At 45.1% G+C, this 24,652-nt stretch overlaps 1 protein-coding gene across 2 annotated transcripts; it reads left to right on the top strand.

Annotated features, from left to right (window-relative positions):
• Nucleotides 1-13,715: 13,715 nt before the first annotated feature.
• LOC136517032 (ACT domain-containing protein ACR9-like) lies at nucleotides 13,716-24,177 on the top strand. 2 transcript variants are annotated; one of them, XM_066510542.1, is made up of 6 exons: nucleotides 13,716-14,005; nucleotides 21,459-21,677; nucleotides 21,792-21,897; nucleotides 22,021-22,360; nucleotides 22,454-22,753; nucleotides 22,844-24,177. In XM_066510542.1, exons 1-6 carry the CDS (start codon nucleotides 13,768-13,770, stop codon nucleotides 22,997-22,999), a joined length of 1,359 nt encoding a protein of 452 aa, XP_066366639.1. In that variant the 5' UTR covers nucleotides 13,716-13,767; the 3' UTR covers nucleotides 23,000-24,177. The 2 variants fall into 2 exon arrangements, with proteins under 2 accessions (XP_066366639.1, XP_066366640.1); XM_066510543.1 differs by having other exon boundaries at nucleotides 13,717-14,005; nucleotides 21,462-21,677; nucleotides 22,844-24,173.
• The last annotated feature ends 475 nt before the right edge of the window (nucleotides 24,178-24,652 follow it).

The following is a 24,652-nucleotide window of genomic DNA, read 5'->3' as shown; positions in this document are numbered from 1 at the left end:
AGTTTCCGTGACGGCAGATGAAAAACTGACACCGAAGATCTTCCCTGACGGCTCTAACCGTCAGGAATCAATCGCTGACGGATTTCCATCAGGGAAAGTGGACTTTCCCTGTCAGTTCATTCTTGACGGCTTATCCTTGACGGTTACCGTCACAGATCACTTTCCCTGACGGTATTAGCCACTTTCCCTGACGGTGTCGGCCATCAGGAAAGAAATTTCCTGGGGTAGTGACCCCCCTACCAAACTTTCTTCCTTTACACTCTATTGTAACCCCCAAGATTTTAGGTGCTCTTGAGTATAAGGATCATCAGCTGCTGGATGTAGGGACCGAATTCGCCCGAACTAGGATAAACCATTACGTCTTCTCTGCGTGATTCTTGTGTTCCTGAGTCCACCCGAGCCACCGGAGACCCCATACTCTGACACTGACTCAAACAACATGCTTGCCGTGGTTTCGACCCCGCGACACCGAGCACCCAACCCTAACTGATATGGTGATTATTTTCATTTGTAGTTAACTGATATGGGATAGCTACCATGTTTGCAGTTTCTTTTGCATGGCTACACGTTCAAAAATGTATGCTTTATATTTTTTATTAGCAGGAGAAGATGCTTATCACAATTGATTCTAGACCTGTTGAAAAATGGTGACACACCAATGCTGGTGAATGTATATATTTTTGGATGGAACTAGGATATCTTCAAATGAAAATTCACCCATAAAAAAAACATTACAGATGACATAGATGGGTAACTAACTCAGAGTCATTGTTGCTTGCAATAATAATAATACCTACAATTTAACTATTTCTATATATTGCTGATGATGAATCTTGCCATAGACACTCAAGTAGACACCTTATTCTACATTATATGTCTGCTTGGAATATTCTACATTATATGTCTGCTTGGAATAGATCTAAACCACACATATTTATACGATGACTATAACATCCTTTGTTTTAAGGTTTTGTGAGATATTTTTCAAGACATGCAGTATTACCCATGTGACATGCACTAATATTTACAAATATACTTGAACATGTGTACAAGATGGTATGGAGATGCGGCAAAACTTATTCGTGGATTTATTAGCGCACGAAAGAAATGGATATCGGAGATTTCTTCCTGTTGATAGAAAACATTATCTTAGCCATGTCACGGAAAGGTCTATACAGTAGAGTTTGTGAGCCTGTGATGCCGCGCTCTCCGTGACTGTGTTAATTTCATAAACTTTGCATTTTGGATTAAATGTCACTTTAATATCGGTATTTAATTTCACAGTATTGTTATCTTATCGTGCGATCCGTGTGTTTTTAGTACAAAAGTTTAGCTGTCCTGTAGCAACGCATGGGCATGAAGCTAGTAAAATTTTAAAGGCAAGCCTTTTAAGAAGGTCACCTCTCTAAAAAATGTATACCGTATTTTTAAAGGCAAACCTCATAAGGTCTCATCTAGAGAAAGAAAAGGTCTAGGGCCATTTACATGGTAACCCTTTCTCTCCTATATCTCATCCATCGACCACTGCACTCTCCCACCAATTCTCTCTCACCGCTACACATCAAGCTCATCACTGCCAGTTTAAAAACCCTTAGCACCACTTGTTTCACCCTTAGTTGGTAAAAGTCAGCGGTGATAATCGATGATCATTGACGGCTCGTGTTACCAACGGACAGTGATAATGGGCTTTGAAATTTAAAGAAAAAAGTCTGATGAGCCATAGAGACAACCCACCAAGCCCATCGAAGAAGCCTATCTATCCTCCCCCCTCCCTTATTGATGATGGCGTCCGCCATCGAGCCCACAGCTTTGCCTGCTGGCAGCTGGCGCGGGGGCAACACCCTCTTGTCACTCAAATGCTAGAAAGGGAGATAGGGTGATGGATATTTAGAGAGGAGAGGGAGAGAAGACCTTACCTCCATGGTCAATATATGCACCGCCCACCACTTTGCCCCGGTCAACCAGTTTATCACACCCTGCATCGCCACCTAACTCGTTTGTGTTGCCCTAGGTCACGCCACCACCTCCCCTTTAAAGCCCTAGTCTAGGGCGTCAGCATGGAGCCATGAGGCCCTTGGCATCCTTGGTTGCACTAGATCTCAGCTAGTCGCGTTGTGCAGAGAGATGCGAGTGGAGGAGGAGGCCAACCGCGTCATGCGAAGAGAGTCTAGTGGAGAAGGGGCTAAAGCAGGGAGGATGGCGGCTAGAAAGGGTGACCAAGGGGAGAGAGAAATGAAATAATAGTCAGGTGGGGAGGGAGAGAGAAGGGAGATCAATGGTGATGGCTGGACAAGGGAGAGATAAGGGGCTAGCGGGAATCTCCATTCTATTGCACAAGCAATCTTTGGAGCGTTGAAACACATAATTAAGGGCGATCGTGGAAACAGGACTATGTCTTGTTGAAAGGTCCTAAATGGCTAGAGGGGGTCACTGCTCTCTAAGTTAGTGAGCTCTTAAAGACAAACTAAAGAGCCTCACTAACCAAACTAACAAGCTCTCAAGACTAGATACACTAAAGAGCTTGACTAGGCAAGAAAGTAAACAACGTAAATACAAGAGAGTGAATAGGGTGATTATACCACCGCAGCAAGAGATGATGAACTAATCAAAGGATACCAATTGAGTCACCGGGAGAAATCCAATCACAATTGACACAAGAATTTTCTCCCGAGGTTCACATGCTTTAGTCCCTGTTGTGTCGACCAACACTTGGTGGTTTGGCGGCTAATAGGTATCACACACCTAGCCCAACACTTGGGCGTCACAAGAACCTACCCACAAGTGAGGTAACTCAATGACACGAGAAATCCACTAGAGTTACCTTTTGGCGCTCTGCTAGGGAAGGCACAAGACCCCTCACAATCACCGGGAGATGGCCACGAACAATCACCAACTTGTGTCAATGCTCCTCCACTGCTCTAAGCCATCTAGGTGGCGGCAACCACCAAGAGTAACAAGAAATCCACAGCCGCAATGATCCCCAAGTGCCACTGGATACAATCACTCAAGCAAATGCACTATGAATCAGTCTCAATCTCACTATGATGATGAATTAATAATGGAGATGAGTGGGAGGTGTTTGCTTAGGCTCACAAGTATGTCAAGTATGTCAAAGTGCCAAGTAGATGAGCCCCAAGCGGGCCAAGCTCTATTTATAAAGCCCCCTAGCTTAAAGAGCCGTTGGCTATCCTAGGCATGACCAGATGCGGTTGATTGGATGCTGCCCTATGTCCGGTCAGGTGAGTCTGGTCGCCCGATAGCTGCCACATGTCCCTCCTTCAAATGCTGCGCGTCAGATCTCAATGGTCGAAACGTCAGCGCGAACAGCTAAGTGATGATCGGACGCAGCAGAGCAGGACCGGATGCGGGCGCCCGGTGTCCGCTCATGCACGCCCCAGCATCCACGCGCCACCGATCGGACTCACTGTCAAGATGACTAGACGCTCCCCAACGTGGAGTCCGGTCACTTCTAGTAAGCATCCAGAGAGAGGAAAAACACGATCGGACGAGTCCGTTCAGGGGTGACCGGACTCGCCTTGCGTTCAGTCCTCTCTGGCCTTCGGCCCGCGTGCCACGTCATGCTACGTCACCTGCGACCGGACGTACCCCCTGCTGAAAGTTCTAGTTTGGTTTTGGTTAATTGATGAAACCCTAAGTGCTAACCTAGTTTATCAAAGTGATTATGAGATAGGTAGCACTACTCCAAGTGATGAAGCAATGGTGAAGATCATGATGATGGTGATGGCATGGTGATGATCAAATGCTTAAACTTGGAAAAGAAGAAAGAGAAAAACAAAAGGCTCAAGGCAAAGGTAAAAATTGTAGGAGCCATTTTGTTTTAGTGATCGAGACACTTAGCGAGTATGATCACATTTAGGTTAGATAGCCGTACTATTAAGAGTGGTGAAACTCATATTGAAATGCGGTTATTAAAGTGCCACTAGATGCTCTAACTCATTGCATATGCATTTAGGATCTAGTGGAGTGCTAACACCCTTGAAAATGTTTGTGAAAATAAGCTAACACATGTGCACAAGGTGATACACTTGGTGGTTAGCACATTTGAGCAAGGGTAGAAAACTTTACCGGCGGGGTGTCCGCCCGTAGAGTGCGGACAGTCTGACGGTGCCACCGGCGTCCTAGACAGAGAAGATGAAGGTCACTGTATATGACCGGACGCTGGTCTCGGTTGGACCAGAGCATCCGGTCAGTGGCAGCAGAGGGCGCGTGTTTTGGTCTTCGACTGGACGCTAGCGCTAAAAGTGACCGGACACTGGCAGGGTGCGTCCGGCCAGTGCTGACGTACGCTGACGTGAGGCACACAGAGGAAACATTGAGTGACCGGACACTGGGTGTGTCCGGTCGTGAAATGTCACGTTTGGAACCTTACTGGAAATGATCGGACGCTAAGATCCAGCGTCCGGTCACTTTCGAACTGACGCGTTCGGTCATCACTTGACCGTTGAAATCGGGCGATCGGCGTTTGAGGCGGACGACACGTGGCGCACATCACACGACCGGACGCTGAGGTCCAGCGTCCGGTCAATATGATCGGAGCATCCGGTCGGCCCGTGTTCAGTGCAGTGAGGAGCCCAACGGCTCTATTTCGTGGGGGCTTCTATTTAATCCTCATGGCCGGCTCAAGCTCACTCTCTTGGCCATTTGCATTGACATAGCAACCTTGTGAGCTTAGCCAAAGTCCTCCCACTCATCTCCATCATTGATCCATCATCTTTGTGAGATTGGGAGAGAATCCAAGTGCATTGCTTGAGTGATGCATCTAGAGGCACTTGGTATTCGTGTTTCGCTGTGGGATTCGCTTGTTGCTCTTGGTGGTTGCCACCACCTAGACGGCTTGGAGCAGCGAGGATCATTGAGCGGAGGTTGGTGATTGTCTCTGGCTTCGATCGTGGTGATTGTGAGGGGTCTTGTTCCTTCCCCGGCGGAGCACCGAAAGGTAACTCTAGTGGATTGCTCATGTCATTGAGTTACCTCACTTGTGGGTAGGTTCTTGCGGTGCTCGACGTGCGGGCTTGGCGGGTGATGCCAATTAGCTACCGAACCACCAAGTGAGCGGTTGACACAACGGGGACTAGCGTGTTGGCAAGCACGTGAACCTCGGGAGAAAAATCATCGTGTTAACCTTGTTCTTCCCATTGGTTTGCATCCTCATTACACAAGCTTGTAATTACTTTCATATACATTGTGCTTATGTAGTTGCTCTTGTAATTAGTTAGCTTGTGTAGCTTACTAGTTACCTTCTTGCTTGTGTAGCATAGAAGTAGCTCCCTTGCGTGGCTAATTTGGTTTGTGTAACCTTGTTAGTCACATTGCTTAGTTTGTGTAGCTAAGTAATTGTGCTCTCTAATTTGGCATTGGTTGCCTTGGTATTGAGCATTGCTAGTGAGCTTTGGTGGCTTTGTGCTTTTGCTTACTAGCTTGTGTAGGAGCTCCCTTGTTGCTTGAAGTACTAGTGGCATAGGTTTATGTGACCTTACTTCTAGAATTGGTTAGGTGAGCTCTAGCGAGCCCAGCACCTTTGTTGCTTAATTAGTATCTTTGGAAGGTGCTAGAGAACATAGATAGAGGGGTGTAGTCTTGGCTAGACCGATAGTTTTAATTCTGCACTTGTTTCGGTTAGCCGACGCGATTAATTTTAGAAAGGACTATTCACCCCCCCTCTAGCCCACCATCTCGACCTTACAAGTGGTATCAGAGCTTAGCTACTTCCTTGGTCTTCAAATCAAGCAAATGAAGAATGGCACATTTGTGAGTCAAGGCAAGTATATCAAGGACATGCTCAAGAAGTTTGAAATGGATGATGCTAAAGCTATTAGTACACCAATGGGGACAAGTGGAAGCTTGGATAGTGATGCTAGTGGCAACATGGTGGATCAAAAGATATATCGGTCTATGATTGGAAGCCTACTTTATATGACCGCATCAAGGCCAGATGTGATGTTTAGTGTATGCATGTGTGCTAGATTCCAAGCCTCACCAAGAGAAAGTCATTCAAAAGCAACAAAGAGAATATTAAGGTACTTGAAGCATACATAAAATATTGGATTGTGGTATCCCAAAGGAGCAAGATTTGAGTTGATTGGATATTCAAACTCTGATTATGCGGGATGTAAAGTTGAGAGAAAGAGCACATCGGGCACATGTCAACTATTGAGAAGATCACTTGTGTCTTGGTCATCAAAGAAACAAAATAGTGTAGCACTTTCAACCGCCGAAGCGGAGTACATTTTGGCCGATAGTTGTTGTGCTCAATTACTTTGGATGAAGGCTAGTTTTAGTGACTTTGGAATCAAATTCAAGCAAGTGCCATTGCTATGTGACAATGAGAGTGCCGTAAAGCTTACCAACAACTCGGTTCAACATTCAAGAACAAAGCATATTGATGTTCGCCATCATTTCATAAGAGATCACCAATAAAAAGGGGACATTTGCATTGAGAGTGTGGGCACCGAAGATCAACTTGCCGATATCTTCACCAAGCCACTTGATGAGAAGAGGTTTTGCAAGCTAAGGAATGAATTGAACATACTTGACTTCTCCAATATGTGTTGATGCATCCCCAATTATATGACATGCCTCTCCTTTGAGCAATCCAAGGTAAAAGTTGATTGGCATGGCATACATCCTTGCTAAGGGCATGATTAGTGCAACTAGATATATTTGACATTTGAATAGGCTCATTCATAAAAATCAAATGAATTTGATGCTTGTATGGTACCACTATTGCTTGTATGTTTGAAATGATCTAGTGGTAGCATATGACATGTTTGTGGGCTTGTAAACCTAGTGTTTGATCTATAAAATGAGCTATAAGTGTTTAACTCAACATGGTACAAGATAACCCTTATTTGAAGGTGTGAAGAAGCTTGTCCTTGGATTTAAATAACTTTTGCAAGTAATCTAGATTGAACCAATTTGGCAAAATGATTCTCATTTCACATGGTTTCACCCTAACCTATCTATAATTTGAGCTCACCTTTTGTGCTAATTGTTGACAAAGGGGGAGAGAAATTCACAAAGATAGTAAGATAGATAGGGGGAGCAAACAAATGAAATGGCATTGTAAGGGTATCAATCAAAATTGCACACAAGTAGGGGGAGCAAGCTCATAAACTTGTATGATGCATTTGAATGTGCATTTCATATGTTTGCTTGCATGGCACAAGTTTTAAATCTTAATATCCATATTTGTGTGGTGTATGCTAGTTATATGCTTGAATGATGAAATGAAAAACTAGCATGCATAGGTAATCTAGTGGTTTTATTTCCAAGTGGTATCGAGCTAAAGTAACTAGACTTATGTTCATTTTATGGAAATTAGACCGTTGCTTGTAATGTTGATCTCATGGGGTATTCTAGTTTTTATGTATGTCTAGTTACTAATGGTGCTAAGGAAGGTATATTGGTGCACTCCGATTGGTATCACGCTTCAAAGGTCCATCTCTTATACCTTAGCATCATTTGGTAGACATTGTCTCCTATATTTCCTATCTAAACATATGTGCAAGCTACAATCCAAACTCTTAGCACATATATAGGGGGAGCAATTGCTACCATTTGGGATTCATAAAACTTGTCCATATCCTTTACACATGGTAAATATGCTTGGGCAAGCAACATGGATTCAATTAAATTACAATTCATATCTTTGTGAAAGGGTTGTCATCAATTACCAAAAAGGGGGAGATTGAAAGCTCTAGTTTGGTTTTGGTTAGTTGATGAAACCCTAAGTGCTAACCTAGTTTATCAAAGTGATTATGAGATAGGTAGCACTACTCCAAGTGATGAAGCAATGGCGGAGATCATGACGATGGTGATGGCATGGTGATGATCAAATGCTTAAACTTGGAAAAGAAGAAAGCGAAAAACAAAAGGCTCAAGGCAAAGGTAAAAATTGTAGGAGCCATTTTGTTTTAGTGATCGAGACACTTAGCGAGTATGATCACATTTAGGTTAGATAGCCGTACTATTAAGAGGGGTGAAACTCGTATTGAAATACGGTTATCAAAGTGCCACTAGATGCTCTAACTCATTGCATATGCATTTAGGATCTAGTAGAGTGCTAACACCCTTGAAAATGTTTGTGAAAATAAGCTAACATATGTGCACAAGGTGATACACTTGGTGGTTAGCACATTTGAGCATGGGTAGAAAACTTCACCGGCAGAGTGTCCGCCCATAGAGTGCGGACAGTCTGACGGTGCCACCGGCGCCCTAGACAGAGAAGACGAAGGTCACTGTATATGACCGGATGCTGGTCTCGGTTGGACCGGAGTGTCCGGTCAGTGGCAGCAGAGGGCGCGTGTTTCGGTCTTCGACCGGACGCTGGCGCTAAAAGTGACCGAACGCTGGCAGGGTGCGTCCGGTCAGTGCTGACATACGCTGACGTGAGGCACACAGAGAAAACGTTGAGTGACCCGACGCAGGGTGTGTCCGGTCATGAAATGTCGTGTTTGGAACCTTACTGGAAACGATCGGACGCTGAGATCCAGCGTCCGGTCACTTTCTAACTGACACGTCCGGTCATCACTTGACCGTTGAAATCGGGCGATCGGCGTTTGAGGCCGACGACACGTGGCGCACATCGCACGACTGGACGCTGAGGTCCAGTGTCTGGTCAATATGACCGGAGCGTCTGGTCGGCCCGTGCTCAGTGCAGTGAGGAGCCCAATGGCTCTATTTCGTGGGGGCTTCTATTTAAGCCCCATGGCCGGCTCAAGCTCACTCTCTTGGCCATTTGCATTGACATAGCAACCTTGTGAGCTTAGCCAAAGTCCTCCCACTCATCTCCATCATTGATCCATCATCTTTGTGAGATTAGGAGAGAATCCAAGTGCATTGCTTGAGTGATTGCATCTAGAGGCACTTGGTATTCGTGTTTCGCTGCGGGATTCGCTTGTTGCTCTTGGTGGTTGCCGCCACCTAGACAGCTTGGAGCAGTGAGGATCGTTGAGCGAAGGTTGGTGATTGTCTCCGGCTTTGATCGTGGTGATTGTGAGGGGTCTTGTGCCTTCCCCGGCGGAGCGCCGAAAGGTAACTCTAGTGGATTGCTCGTGTCATTGAGTTACCTCACTTGTGGGTAGGTTCTTGCGGCGCCCGACGTGCGGGCTTGGCGGGTGATGCCAATTAGCCGCCGAACCACCAAGTGAGCGGTCGACACAACGGGGACTAGCGTGTTGGCAAGCACGTGAATCTCGGGAGAAAAATCATCGTGTTAACCTTGTTCTTCCCGTTGGTTTGCATCCTCATTACACAAGCTTGTAATTACTTTCATATACATTGTGCTTATGTAGTTGCTCTTGTAATTAGTTAGCTTGTGTAGCTTATTAGTTACCTTCTTGCTTGTGTAGCATAGAAGTAGCTCCCTTGCGTGGCTAATTTGGTTTGTGTAACTTTGTTAGTCATATTGCTTAGTTTGTGTAGCTAAGTAATTGTACTCTCTAATTTGACATTGGTTGCCTTGTTATTGAGCATTGCTAGTAAGCTTAGGTGGCTTTGTGCTTTTGCTTACTAGCTTGTGTAGGAGCTCCCTTATTGCTTGAAGTACTAGTGGCATAGGTTTGTGTGACCTTGCTTCTAGAATTGGTTAGGTGAGCTCTAGCGAGCCCGGCACCTTTGTTGCTTAATTAGTATCATTGGAAAGTGCTAGAGAACATAGATAGATGGGTGTAGTCTTGGCTAGACCGATAGTTTTAATTCCGCACTTGTTTCGGTTAGCCGACGCGGTTAATTTTAGAAAGAACTATTCACCCCCCCCTCTAGTCCGCCATCTCGACCTTACACCTGCGTGTCCGGTCTCGCTTCACCAGCAGAGTCCGGTTGAGGACCCAAGGCAGCGCCTCTCTGCGCTAACTGACCAGACGTGCCTGGGGAGAGTCCGGTCTCCCCGAGACCAGAGTCCGGTCGAGTACCTTCGCCTACTTTTCTTTTTCTATCTCCTCAAACACTTCACCCTTGCTTCCAAGTTGCTAACCACAAAGTGTGTAACTTGTGTGCCCATGTGTTAGCATTTTTCCAAGCATTTTCAAGGGTTAAATGTTAGCACACTAGGTCCGTAATGCATATGCAATAATCATGTCACCTAGTGGCACTCGATAACCGCTTAGCCAAAGATTTCCCCTCTTTATAGTACGGCTACCGATCCTAAATACACTCACACCCTTTATGGTGTCTTGAGTGCCAAACAAAAACCTATTTGATACCTTTGTCTTCATCAACACTTAGTTTTTGTTTTTCTCTTTCTTCTTTTCTAAGTTGGAGCTTGATCACCATCATCACATGTCCATCCTCACCTCCATAGACTTCATCACCATGCTCCATCACTTGACATGTACCAACCTTGCTCATATAACACTCATGACAAAGGTTAGTACTTAGGTTTTATCAATTAGTCAAAACCAAACCAGGGCTTTCACTTGTAGAGATCGATCATTTGTAGGAGTGGTGTCGCAACTGCCCTTAATACCTTTTTTCCCCTAAAAATTAGATTTTCCTAGATGATTGACATAAAGACAATTGTCTCAGTTTAAGAGAACCGTCTCTGGAAATAGTTTTAAATTTTAAAATTTCCCATCAACTCCTAGCTATTTGTTTTCCACCAAATTTCATATCTTAAGGATATGGAGTACCATATACTAATTTAAAGACGTTATTTAACAGATAAAGCAACGATCTAACTTGACTCTGAATTATCGTTATCATTATTGTTTGATATGTCATCAATATTAATTACACAGGACTTAACACATAGTTGTCTACTGAAGTTACAGGTCAAATGCCACCGACGAAGAAAGCGGTATTAATCAAGTTTGGCATAGTCATGATCCTTTTATCAAAGAATCAACCCCTTCAGTTTCGTGGCAAACCTCGTGAAGGATGAACCGGCAGAAGCAGACTGAATACACATGCATGTTCCTTGTCGCCAAGATTAGTTGCGTATGTATATGCTATGTAGGGATCGGAAGCATCTGAAATCTGAAAAAACATGGTGAAAAGACTAGAAATATTTAATTGATATGTACACTGGTGCATCATAATGATGATGAATCCGATCCTTGAGTCAGTTTGACTGCAGTTTTATTGGAACTGAACATGGGTAGGGTGTGCATGCATCATCGTGCGTGCATGCATGCCACCGTACCAGATCTCTCTAGCACATACCACGTACTACATACGTATGCATGCATAGCGGTCAGTTTAATCCGTCTGAATTCTGATCCATCTGCGCCTCTCTGTCTCGATCGGTAATATATGATGCAGCTAGGTAGGCTATAGCACGTGGTGGATTCTGGATCGCACACTCCATTGTATTGATCGGCTGATGATGCAGACAAAGAAAACACATGCATGCATCACGCGCTTACAACATAGTACTACCCCCTCTGTCCTCCCCCTGTCCTATAGAGAATATCATTTTTACTTTTGAGAAGTTAAATAACTTTAACTTTAACTAAATATATAAAAATATTAATATCTATAATGCATAATTTAGTATCACTAGATAAATCAACGAATATATTTTTTATAATAAACTTATTTAGAGATATAAATATTGCAAATCTAGTTAAATTTAATGAAATTTGATCGACCATCACAAAAAATAGCAACACCTTTTTTAGGACAGAACGAGTAGTTCATCGCAAAAGGGGAAAAAGAATACCTAAATAGGCAATAGAAAATAAAGGTACGTGGAGTGGTCAACGATATTTATTTTGTCATATATCTATCTTATCCTCCAGGACATAAACACACCTATATCATGTCGATCAGGAATATAATGGAAAATGCATAGTACGAAAGAACATGCATATATGTATGGGATTAGGAATTTGGGATGGATGGAACATCCGGTGAGGCTTGTTTGGATGCATGTGTATCCACCTCAATCCATATGTGTTGGAATGAATTGAAATGAAATTTATGTGGATTGAGATGAATACATGCGCATCTAAACATGGCCTAAATAAAGTTATTGGATTTGGAGTTGAATTTGACAACGTTTCATAAATGAACATGTGTCCATGCATCAACCTAGTTAGCTAACGGATCCGTATATATAGATCAGGACATAATAAATGGCCGGTCGAGTTATAAGGTACACGCGTACATATCGATCAGGGAATGAAATTGTTGAAGTCTCTCGAGCTAGCCGGTGAGGCACCACATCGTAAAGCTATTTGGTTGGAAATGGGCAGCTAGTGTTGAGCTTCCAGGTGATGGTGATATATATGGTGATGTGATCGCTACCTACCTGCCCAAGCCCAAGCAAACGTGTGGCTCTCGGGACGGTAGCCACAACACCACGTAGCTAGCGGCCAAGCCAAACACCTATTTTTTTTCTCGAATACATAAAAGATTTATATATCATTGTAATTAAGAAAAAAAATTTAACCATACAAACGACACGTTTCTGAAGCCACACCCATTTGATGCGCAACGTTCCCCACCCAATTTATTTTCTTTTTCTGTTGCTACTACCCGCAAAAAATTGCGGAGACCTCCTCTTGTTTTCTTCTTTTTTCAGGAAAATAGATTGAGTGAATAGTGCACTCATAGACGTGTGTGTGTGATTCTCTGTGTAGTATTCAGTTCCTCAAGAGGAATTGAGGAAAGATCTAGTAACAAACATATTGTTTTATTTATCTAGTGCACACATATATATAGTCCATAAAAGATAGGATAATTCATGGCGCGTACATAATTACTTATTAGATCTAGTTTATATCCATTAGCTGCTAATAGCTAGCTAGCTATAGCTCATATATAGCAACTATTAGTTGCTATTAGCTGTTTTGGTGCAACTAGTAAAATTGTTTTTAGTTTACCTACCTCCGTTCCAAATTATAAGATGTTCTGGTTTTTTTCTAGATTCATTGCTTTTACCATGTATATAGACATATTATATATCTAGGTGCATATCAAAAGCTAGGTATTTAGAAAACCAAATTAATGTCTTATAATTCTAGGCTCATATTTCCTATTGTTTACGGTACGTGTATATTCTTGTGCTCAACAGATGATAGTCATAAATTATGGTAAATTTTGTTTAGGTCTATAATTTTTAGAAAAATTAATTCTTCACGTTTAAGTCTCTAAAAAATTTGACAAAATGTCAGCCGAATTTTCATGAGTTTGATCATTTCAAAAGTGGACGAAAAACTTTTAACATCGAAATTGAAAAGCCCGGACAGAAGAGGGTTGACGTAGGTGTTTCATAGGAGAGGAAAGAAGAGTTGGATTCCCTCCCTCTAGAACCACAAACCCGCGTGGCCGCAGCTGTCTCTAGTACACGTAGCCGTTACGGTGCCCACGCGCAGGCAATGACAGGTGGGCCCTCGTGCGCGGCGCACGCAACGCGGCCACCCGGGGCTGGCCGACCCAGCGCTGACTCAGCCCCCGCACCGCAGGTATGAAGCCGCCGCCGCCCGCCGCTGCGGCGCCCTCGCCATCACCATCCATCGTGCTCGAGTTTTACCCCACCCTGCAGAAAAATCCAGTATTTAAGCTCCGCCGCGCGGAACAATCGTCGAGGTTATATAATTTTCTTGTTGAGAGGAGGAGGAGAGGACAGAGGACCACCACCCGACCGGACCGGACACGGACGGGACCCGCGAAGAGAGGGAGGTGAGAGAGAGAGAGAGAGAGAGAGAGAGAGAGAGAGAGAGAGAGAGAGAGAGAGAGGGAGGGAGGGAGGGAGGGAGGGACAGAGGCGTAGGATCCGGAATCTCGCCGGCGTCCGGCGTGGTGATGCCGGTGGGGGAGGTGGCGGCGCGCCCAGGAGGAGGAGGGGCAGGGGGGATGGTGCTGGGCGGCGGGATGGGTATGGCGGCGGCCGCCGTGGGAGGGGACGACGCCGTCGTCATGCAGCTGACCGCCGCCGAGGGCGAGGAGACCGTCATCACCGTCAACTGCCCCGACCAGGCCGGCCTCGGCTGCGACCTCTGCCACACCATCCTTGAGTTCGGCCTCCGCATCGCCCGCGGCGGTACGTCCCGTTCCCGTTCCCCCTGGCTTCTTCCTCCCTCTCTGCGATGAAATTCAGTTCAATCAATCGAGGCACGCGGCCATCTCTGCACGAAAATCGATTCCTTGTCTCGCCTGCGATTCAGAGTCCGGGTAGCTGGAGTGCTGGACTACAATTTCGATTTCGTTTTCACCTTCCGTTTGATTGTTTCTGACTGCTCGTTGTGGAGTTGCGTCGACAAAGATTTTATTTTTTTCTTCCATTTTTCTCCTCCTTTCCAGATTTCTGTTTCAGTGATTTGATTTGGGTGTACAGCTCACCGGCGACATCTTTTTTATGTTTCATCGTTACCTGTCTGCTCTTTTTTAGTTTCTAGAACGGAAACCTGTTAACATTCTGTGGACCGACTAGAGTAGATCTAGGCGGATGAACTCATAGATCCATGAAACACATGCACATTTAGACCTAGAACACTACACCGAGAGGGAGATAGGGGAGAGAGGGGCTGGTGATGAACCTGAGCCTCCAGATGATGTCGCGGTTGTGCTGGCCATCGCGGGTTCGGTGATGGAGGCAGCACACGGGCAGCGACGGGTGGAGTAGAGGTTGCACGGACGTCGATGCAGTGCGGTCGGGCGTAGCAGTGACGACGGCGAGGATCAGCGGAGCTTCCCGTCGCTGGCTGCGCGCCCTCTCGAGATCGGTCTAGGGTTTGTCGGTGGGGTTTGCGGCTCACGGCGAACCTTGTACCTTGAGCCGCCGGCCCCCACCTCTCTATATAGCGCAGTGCGACGGGGGTCCACCAACCATGTAGAGTTGGGCGCCCTCGATCAGGGCGCGAGACCAAGGCCCAATCTAACATTCTCCCCCTTGATCTCACTATTACTTTTATCTTTAAACTTTAAACTTCAATCCTTTAAACCTTACTCATTTCTTCACAGATGATGCATAGAGCATGTTTCATCGTCTCGGTCAATCGCCGATAGATTTGACAGCTACAATGCACGTCTCTGATCTGAAACAGTTACTTTAACTTTTGGGCCCTTTATGGTCCAGGAATCATAGGCTTTCCCTTAAACCCATGCCGGCTACATGTTCTCTGAACACGTTGGGTGGTAAGCCTTTTGTAAGCGGATCCGCGAGCATCTTTTCGGTACTTATATGCTCAAGACTTATCATCTGATCTCGGACTTTATCCTTCACAACATAATACTTTATGTCAATGTGTTTGGCAGCACCACTTGACCTATTGTTGTGAGCATACTGTACTGCTGGATTATTATCGCAGTATAATTTCAGTGGTCTATTGATGTCGTCAACCACCTTCAAACCGGGTATGAACTTCTTTAGCCAGTTCACCTGCCCCGTTGCCTCATAACACGCTACAAACTCGGCATACATTGTGGACGATGTAGTGACGGTTTGTTTTGAACTTTTCCATGAAATAGCTCCCCCTACGAGAGTAAACACATATCCAGACGTGGATTTTCTATTATCTCCCGCATAATCAGAATCTGAATATCCCACTATATTGAGTGAATCAGATCTTCTATACGTCATTATGAGGCCTTTCGTTCCTTGTAAATAACGCAAGACTTTCTTTACCAATTTCCAGTGTTCTATTCCAGGATTGCTCTGGAATCTGCCAAGTAACCCGGTAACAAATGCCAAGTCAGGGCGCGTACATACTTGAGCATATTGCAAGCTTCCGACAGCTGAAGCATATGGAACCACTTTCATTTGATCGATCTCATATTGGTTCCTGGGGCATTGAAAATCCCCATATCTGTCGCCCTTGACTATGGGAGCAGGTGAGGGACTACATTTGTGCATACTAAATTTCTTTAAGACTTTTTCTATGTATGCCTTTTGTGACAGTCCTAATACCCCTTTACTTCTATCTCGGTGAATCTCGATCCCTAGAACGAACGAAGCTTCACCAAGATCTTTCATATCAAATTTTGAGGACAAAAACTTCTTTGTTTCCAGTAGTAGACTGACATCACTACTAGCAAGTAAGATATCATCCACATACAGGACAAGGAAGATAAACTTCTCATTCTTAAACTTTGCGTAGACACAATTGTCCTCAACATTATCTTTAAACCCAAAATTCTTTATTGTCTGATCAAACTTCAAGTACCACTGTCTTGAAGCTTGTTTTAATCCATAAATAGATTTCTTTAGGCGGCATCCCAAACGTTCTTTTCCTTCCATGACAAAACCTTTCGGTTGTGCCATGTAAACATTTTCCTCTAAGTCTCCGTTGAGAAATGCCGTCTTTACATCCATCTGATGTAATTCCAAATTGTAATGTGCCACTAATGCCATTATGATTCTGAAGGAATCCTTACATGAGACTGGAGAAAAGGTCTCATTGTAATCAATCCCTTCTCTTTGTGTAAAGCCTTTTGCCACAAGTCGGGCTTTATATCTCTCTATATTCCCTTGAAAGTCAAGTTTTGTTTTGTAGACCCATTTACAGCCTACTGTTTTGGCTCCTTTAGGAATTATTTCCAAATCCCAAACTTTATTTGCATTCATTGATCTCATCTCATCTTCCATGGCCTCAAGCCACTTTGATGAATGGTCACTTTTCATGGCTTCTTCAAATGAGGTGGGATCATCCTCTATTTGAAATTCTTCAGTGTTGTACACTTCATAATCAGCAGGAATGACTGATTTTCTAACTCTTTGAGACCTTCTAGGGGCCTCCTCAATTGGCACATTTTCTGTTTGAGGCTGTTGTTGCTCCCCCTCATGTGTGGCAATAGGTTCTATAGGATCCTGAGCCACAGGTTCCTCATCATCATTCATTATTGCCACAGGCGGGATAACAACAGGTGCTGGCACCACAGTGTCTTGTACTGTTGGTGCAGCAACAGCAGGTAGTGAGAAAAATGGCTCATGAATGATCGGAGTGGGTGCATACACCCGCTTCTCTTCAAGATCAATTTCTCGAGCTACCATGCTTTCCCTAATCATTTCATCCTCTAGGAAGACAGCGTGTCTCGTTTCCACAAACTTTGTATGTCTGTTAGGACAGTAGAAACGAAAACCTTTTGACTTTTCTGGGTAGCCAATGAAATGGCAACTCACTGTTTTGGGATCTAGCTTTCCAATGTTTGGGTTAAAAACTTTAGCCTCAGCAGGGCTCCCCCACACACGCAAGTGGTTAAGTGAGGGTACTCTACCTGTCCACAACTCATACGGTGTTTTGGGCACCGACTTACTTGGTACTCTATTGAGAATATGAATGGCGGTTTTTAACGCCTCCATCCACAGACTCGTGGGTAAAGTGGAGTAATTTATCATACTACGCACCATATCCATCAGGGTACGGTTACGCCTTTCAGCTACTCCATTCTGCTGAGGTTCGTCCGGTGTTGAATACTGGGCGACTATACCATTCTCCTGTAAGAACCTTGCAAAAGGTCCAGGAACTTGTCCATATGGGGTATGCCGACCGTAGTACTCTCCTCCACGGTCAGACCTGACTATCTTAATCTTTAAATCATGCTGATTTTTAACTTCTGCTTTAAATATTTTAAATTTATCCAACGCTTCTGTTCTTTCTTTAATTGGATAAATGTAGCCAAAACGAGAGTAATCGTCTGTGAATGTTATGAATGAATCATAACCATCCACACTTTTCACAGGAAAAGGACCACATATGTCTGTGTGAATAATCTGTAGAATTCCTGCGCTTCGTTTGGCATCTTTCTTAATTTTCTTTACATACTTTCCTTTTATGCAATATCTACATTGTTCTAACTCTGAGAGCTCTAATGGAGGAAGAATATCATTCTTAACTAGTCTTTCTATTCTCCCCCTCGAAATATGGCCTAAACGACAGTGCCATAATTTCGACAACACATCTTGAGCTCTCTTTCGTTTTCTGTTTCCATTGTTCGATGAGAATACATTTTCATTCACATCACATACGGAATTAACATTTTCACGAAGTGATAACAAATAAAGCTCGTCTTGTCGGAAGGCAAGACCAATACATTTATTATTAAACAATATCTGACATTTGCCATTTCCAAAATGGCAATCATAACCATCATGGTCCAACTTTGAAACACTAATCAAATTTCTTTGCAAAGAAGGTACATAAAGAACATCTCTAAGAATAATTATGAAGCCATCAGCAAGCTCTAACGGAAGATCACCAACGGCTTCAACATCTGCTTGTTCTCCATTTGCTACTTTAATGAAACTTTCGCTTCTTTGCAAAGTTCTCATCGAACGGAATCCCTGTAATGAATTAGCAACATGAATAGTTGCACATGAATCAATCCACCAAGTAGATTTTGAAAACTTTACATACAAGGATTCATTTACGAACGTAATAATGTTCTCACCTTTATTCTTCATAATCATCTTTAAGAAATCAGGACAATTCTTTTTATAATGTTCTGTCTTCTTGCAGTGGAGACACTGGTCTTTAGCCACTGGGAATTGCTGGTTCTGAGACTGTTGCATGGGACCTTTTCCAGATGATTTGGAGGAAGAACTGTTATTATAGTTCTTTTTCTTATCTTTTAGGTAGTTGACAGAACCACCTTGTGAAACTTTTATTCTTTCCTCCTCCTACACACACATGGCTATGAGCTTTTCCAAATCCCATTTTTCAGGCTGTATGTTGTAATTAACAACAAATGTGTCAAATTCTTTGGGCAAAGAAGCAAAAATCAAATGAATAAGAAACTCATCCTTGAGTGCCAAATCCATTGGTTTGAGCTTAGATGCCAGATTGCTCATTCTCAGTATGTGCTCTCTAATGCCACTGCCGCCACCAGAGTACCTTTCTGTGACCAGCTGCTTGACCAGCTGGGTTGCATATGTCTTTGAAGAGCCAGTGAACTGACTCTTTATTCTGTCTAGGTACTCTGTGACCGTGTCACAGTCTGGAATTGAGCCCACTATAGCAGGCTCAATCGTGTTCTTTATCACTGCCAGACACTTCTTGTTGGCAGTGACCTATTTCCTATGCTCAAGGTCATAGGACATCTTTACGGGAGCAAAATTCCGCTCTCTGTTCTGCCATGCAGTATCAGTCTCATCTGTTTCCCTCACCGGTGCCTCAGGTTCTTTAGGGCACGGTGTGGTGACAACCCAGTCCACCTCAGCGAGGATAAAGGCCAGGTCTATCTTTTTCTTCCACTCAATATAGTTATCACCTTTTAGAGTGGGGATTTCTTTGATACAACTCATCAAGTTGTATCCTCCTGAAAACATAATTCAAATAGGGTGAGAACAGAAATAACAACAATAATTGCATGCCTTAGTTTAACGTTGGTCAAAATTAAAACATACAATTATTTTCTACACTAATTCTACATCACCGTTGGGCAGAAATAGAATTAATGTATAACAAAAAACATTATAATATTGTCATTAATCAACGTTGGTCAGAATAACAACAACATTATAATCAATTTAAAACATATCCATTTTCAAAATTAAATTCTCCCGTTGGTTCGAATTTAATAATGAAAATTACATCTTTAAATACGCAGCGGAAACTTTAGCATTTAATAATCTTTTTCCTATTTTCCAGAAGCAAATTTACTATTTACTGAACAAAAAATATCGTTGGATAAATTTTGTACAGAAAATTATCATAAAAAATCAATTCAAATTGATCAAACTGTTTTCTGGAAAATAAGAAAAACAAAAACTGTGACTTTTCTATTCAGTTTACCATTTCGGCCCAGCCAGCACATGCGCGGCCCACGGCCTGCCCACGCGCGCGCGCGCCAGCGAAAACGGCCCAGCAGCCGCGGCCCATCCGCGCGCTCAGCGCACCCCCGCGCCCAGCCGCGCGGCGCTTTCTCCCCCGCGCCCAGGCCGCAACCTGGGCCTGGGCCAGGATTTCGTTTGCCCGCCTGGGCCTAAAGCTGGTCCAGCAAATCCTGTTCGCTGGATCGGATCGGACGGCTGTCCGGCCGTTTCGCCCGAACAAAACCACCCGGCCAGCCCCTCTCCCTGAACCCTAGGTTCATTTCACTTCCTCTCCTTCTCTCTCACCCCGCAGCGCAGCTCTGAGAGACCCGCAGCAGCAGCCGTCCTCAGTGGCCGAGGGGGAAGAAGGGCGGCACCGTCTAGCGCCCTCTCGCCGGCGTGCGTGCTCGCCCGAGGCTGAGCACGCCGCCGTCGAGGGGCCGCAGGGTGGTGCCCTGTTGCCGTGACCGCTTGGCGAGGTGCAGTGCGGATCTCGGCCCTGTCCCGCGCGCCGTTCGGGAGCGACGCCGCGGTCTCCTATCCGCGCGGTGGCGATGCTGCCGGCGGTGGGTAGAAGCCCAGGTAGGCTTCCTTTTTAGGGTTAGGGTTTGGTTTTCCGATTTGAAATCGGTTCCTTTCCTTTCCTTTTCCCCCGCGCGCCGGCGTGCTCGACGGCGAGGTGACCGAGCCACCCTCTTCCCCTTTCTTTGATTCATTTGTTCGGATTTTAGCCCGATTTGACGATTAGGGTTAGGGTTAGGGTTGAGACGGCCACTGTTTTCTTTTCCCCGAATCACTTTCGGGTTTTAGGGTTCGTTCTTTGCATGAAAACCGAGCCCTTCTTCTTTTCTCAGATCCGACGGATCGAGTTAGGGTTCAACCGAACGTCGGGTGACCCCTTTTCTGCTTAGATCCACACTGGATCTAATCAACTTTTCCTTTCTAATCGGTACCCGTTCTAGATCTACGTGCTAGTAGGCTCTGGTACCATTGTTAACATTCTGTGGACTGACTAGAGTAGATCTAGGCGGATGAACTCATAGATCCATGAAACACATGCACATTTAGACCTAGAACACTACACCGAGAGGGAGATAGGGGAGAGAGGGGCTGGTGATGAACCTGAGCCTCCAGATGATGTCGCGGTTGTGCTGGCCATCGCGGGTTCGGTGATGGAGGCAGCACACGGGCAGCGACGGGTGGAGTAGAGGTTGCACGGACGTCGATGCAGTGCGGTCGGGCGTAGCAGTGACGACGGCGAGGATCAGCGGAGCTTCCCGTCGCTGGCTGCGCGCCCTCTCGAGATCGGTCTAGGGTTTGTCGGTGGGGTTTGCGGCTCACGGCGAACCTCGTACCTTGAGCCGCCGGCCCCCACCTCTCTATATAGCGCAGTGCGACGGGGGCCCACCAACCATGTAGGGTTGGGCGCCCCCGATCAGGGCGCGAGACCAAGGCGGTCAGGAGATCAATCTAACAAAACCTTCCATTTCCCATCCCTTTCTTTATACTGCCAAGTTGCCACCAATCTTGCTACAGTTCATGTCGTCTCCTTAATCATTACAGCTCATTACTTGCTATCTATGTTGACCGTGCCGTACATGCCGACAATTTGCAGCTCTTCACTTGTGATAATAGTACATGCTTGTCCTTCGGTCCTTGTTGCAGTTCAGAATTCTGCGAACCTGCCTGCAACTCTTTTGTTGCTGTCGTCTAAAATTCTATTCCTTTTTGTGTGTGATTCTAGCAGACGTGTCTACGGACGGCCACTGGTGCTTCGTGGTGTTCTGGGTGGTGCCCCGCTCCTCGTCCATCAAAATCCGGTGGGCGAGCCTCAAGAACCGGCTCATGTCCGTGTGTCCTTCCTCCTACTCCATCCCGTTCTACCCGGACATCAGCCAGCCAGGCCCCTTGCAGTTCTACCTCCTCAAGCTCTTGTCGCCGGACCGCAAAGGATTGCTGCATGGTAACTATGACCACCTATCTATCTGTCTCTTCATGCCTCAAGTGTTAAAAGGCTTTTAATGTCAGCTCTGTGAATGAAATTGGAATAGTACTGACTGTGCCGTGTCATCTGCAGATGTGACGCACATACTATCAGACTTAGAACTTATAATCCACAGAGTGAAGGTGTCGACCACACCAGACGGAAGAGTTGTGGACCTCTTCTTTATCACCGACGGCATGTAAGGGCGCAACCGTTTTGTATCTATTGTTGCCTGAGGGATTAGCTTCAGTTTTATGGCACTGCTTATCGCAGCATCACGCAGTAATTCAGAAATATGACTGGTCATGTTTTCTCTCTGAAGGGAACTGCTGCACAAAAAGGGAAGGCAAGAGGAGACTTGCTCGACGCTAATTGCTACCTTGGGTCCTTCCATAAGCTGCGAGGTTCTATCAGCAGAAGGGTTCCAGCAGGGATTCTCTTCTCTTCCACCGAAAATTGCTGAGGAACTGTTCAGGGTGGAACTAGCTGACAGCGAGATCTGCTCGAGTTCGCTTAGCGCAGAGTTGAAGAAGGTTCAGACCGCCACTATCAACTTTGACAATTCCCTGAGCCCTGCACACACGCTAGTTCAAATTATCTGCGCTGATCAGAAGGGGCTCATTTATGACATATTGAGGACGATGAAGGACTGCAACATTCAGGTATTTGGAGCTCTATGCATGAATGTACTTGTATAAAGTTCAAATGCCTTGTGCGTATTATCTTATACTACGTTTTTTGGTACTCTGTTTCAGATATTGTACGGGCGGTTCAGATCAGACAAGAAAGGGTCAGTCAGTAAAGGTTGCCGAGAGGTTGATCTTTTCGTTAAACAAGTAGATGGCAAAAAGGTTGTTGATCCTGAGAAACAGGATGCTCTGCGGTCACGCCTGAGATCTGAGATGCTCCATCCTCTTAGGGTTATGATTGTCAGTCGTGGACCTGACACAGAACTCCTTGTTGCCAACCCGGTTGAGCTCTCTGGGAAGGGACGGCCACGCGTATTCTATGATGCCACTCTTGCTTTGAAAGCACTCGGGATCTGCATCTTCTCTGTAAGAATTCTCGGATCTAACTGAACCTAGAAGAAAGCAAGCCAGTTCGTTCGTTGTGAGTTAGTATTTACTTTTTTTTTGTCATGTCAGGCTGAAATTGGGAGACAAGCAGCATCCGAGCGTCAATGGGAGGTCTACAGATTCCTCCTGGATGACAGCAAAGAGTTCCCCTTGGCAAACAGCCTCGCTAACAGGAACCGTGTTGTCGATAGGGTAAGGAAGACACTGATGGGATGTTACAACTAAGACTCGGTGTCGATCTGTCTGCCAAGAATCCAAAGCTTGAAGGCAACTGTCAGCTCCATCCAATGTACCCTGTAAATTATAGAAGGGCGTACTCAGTGTAGAGAGCTCTCGCTCTGTGCGGGGTCTGGGGAAGGGTGTTAGTGGCAAGCCTTACCCTCGCCTGTGCAATGCGAGGAGACCGTGACTCGAACCCGGGACCTTCCGGTCACAGGCGGTAAGACTCTACCGCTTACACCAGGCCCGCCCTTCGTACCCTGTAAATTATGTACCCCCAAATTATGGCCACTCCAGAATTCTAAATACAGTGGGCAATCTCAATGACTATCTTGCTGGCCAAACTGGTTTGTCTAGATTCTGCTGTCACTTCCCACAGTTGCCTGCTCCGTCAAGGTAAATAAATCGTAGGATTTCAGAGCTACCACGATCTATAACAAAGCAGTGCAAGACTTTCCACAGATGCTGCTGCCTGGAGTGTGCATGGCCACGGGGATGGTTGAAATCCGAGTTTGCACAGACTGGAATGAATCTTCCCGCCATGGATCCGTTGTCTACATGTTGAGAAAGAGGAGAGAGAAAAAGAGAGCATGTTTGGTGGGAGGTGCAAATCGCGAGAGCAGTGATTGAGCTTAGGTAAATAAATCGTAGGATTTCAGAGCTAGCACGATCTATAACAAAGCAGTGCAAGACTTTCCACAGATGCTGCTGCCTGGAGTGTGCATGGCCACGGGGATGGTTGAAATCCGAGTTTGCACAGACTGGAATGAATCTTCCCGCCATGGATCCGTTGTCTACATGTTGAGAAAGAGGAGAGAGAAAAAGAGAGCATGTTTGGTGGGAGGTGCAAATCGCGAGAGCAGTGATTGAGCTTTTGTTTGGTTCAGGGGGATTACTGGATGCTGACACAGATACATGAATGAGCCGGTCTGTTGTAACTTATTTTGGTGGAAATGTCGTCTTCTCCCACATCTGCTTCACCAGTCACCACCTCCTTGCCTTGTTGTTTTCCTGCCTCCTTCCTACCTTCCCTGTATGATTGCCCCGCTAGTACTTTCTCTCATCTCAAATAGAAAAAGAGTAATGTAAGGTTGTCCCCTGTCTCCTCATGTAAGCACAATTTGTACTTGTTTGTAAGGATGCATATTTGTATGTACTCCATTTATTTAACTGTTAGTAGGTGTTTAAGTTGGAAAGTAATCTGATGATGGATGCTGTTGTACCTGACGACACCACTACTACTCCAGTCCCTAGTGAGGTACTATTGTGGAACAACTTGGTTCAGAAATTTTGTTCTTTAATGATTTAAAAGAAGACAATAATGCTGGGACGGGATAAGCACCTGCATTATTGGTGTTTAATCATGGTCATTGAGAGCGTGCACAACACCCTGTCTCTGTGGTTTTCCATTCTCCACGTCCCAGTGTTCCTTTTATTCCTTTTGTTCATCTTGCTTGCATTGCACATGGATGGCCATCCAGACACATCTTGAACAGTAGGGCTCATGGTTCTTCTCATCAATGGGTTTCTATCAGCTAAGCTCCTGCTGGACCTACACCCAAGCCGGCTTGTGCCTAACTTGCTACACTAGTAGTTTCAGTTGTCAAGGGCAGAGAAGCATCTATGTAAAGATTATACAGGAGATGATGTATATATGTT

This window comes from Miscanthus floridulus, chromosome 17 (genome assembly GCF_019320115.1).
Source record: "Miscanthus floridulus cultivar M001 chromosome 17, ASM1932011v1, whole genome shotgun sequence".
NCBI classification, from domain to species: Eukaryota; Viridiplantae; Streptophyta; class Magnoliopsida; order Poales; family Poaceae; genus Miscanthus; species Miscanthus floridulus.
Note: the sequence above shows the minus strand (reverse complement) of the source record. Positions and strands in the feature narration are given on the sequence as shown.

What these genes read in the sequence shown, in the direction of transcription:
- LOC136517032 (XM_066510542.1), top strand. Translation starts at nt 13,768, where the DNA reads ATGCCGGTGGGGGAGGTGGCGGCGCGCCCAGGAGGAGGAGGGGCAGGG. An exon ending in CCGCAAAGGATTGCTGCATG is followed by an intron (nt 21,678 to 21,791) that starts GTAACTATGACC and finishes TGTCATCTGCAG; the next exon opens with ATGTGACGCACATACTATCA. An exon ending in TTCTTTATCACCGACGGCAT is followed by an intron (nt 21,898 to 22,020) that starts GTAAGGGCGCAA and finishes TTCTCTCTGAAG; the next exon opens with GGAACTGCTGCACAAAAAGG.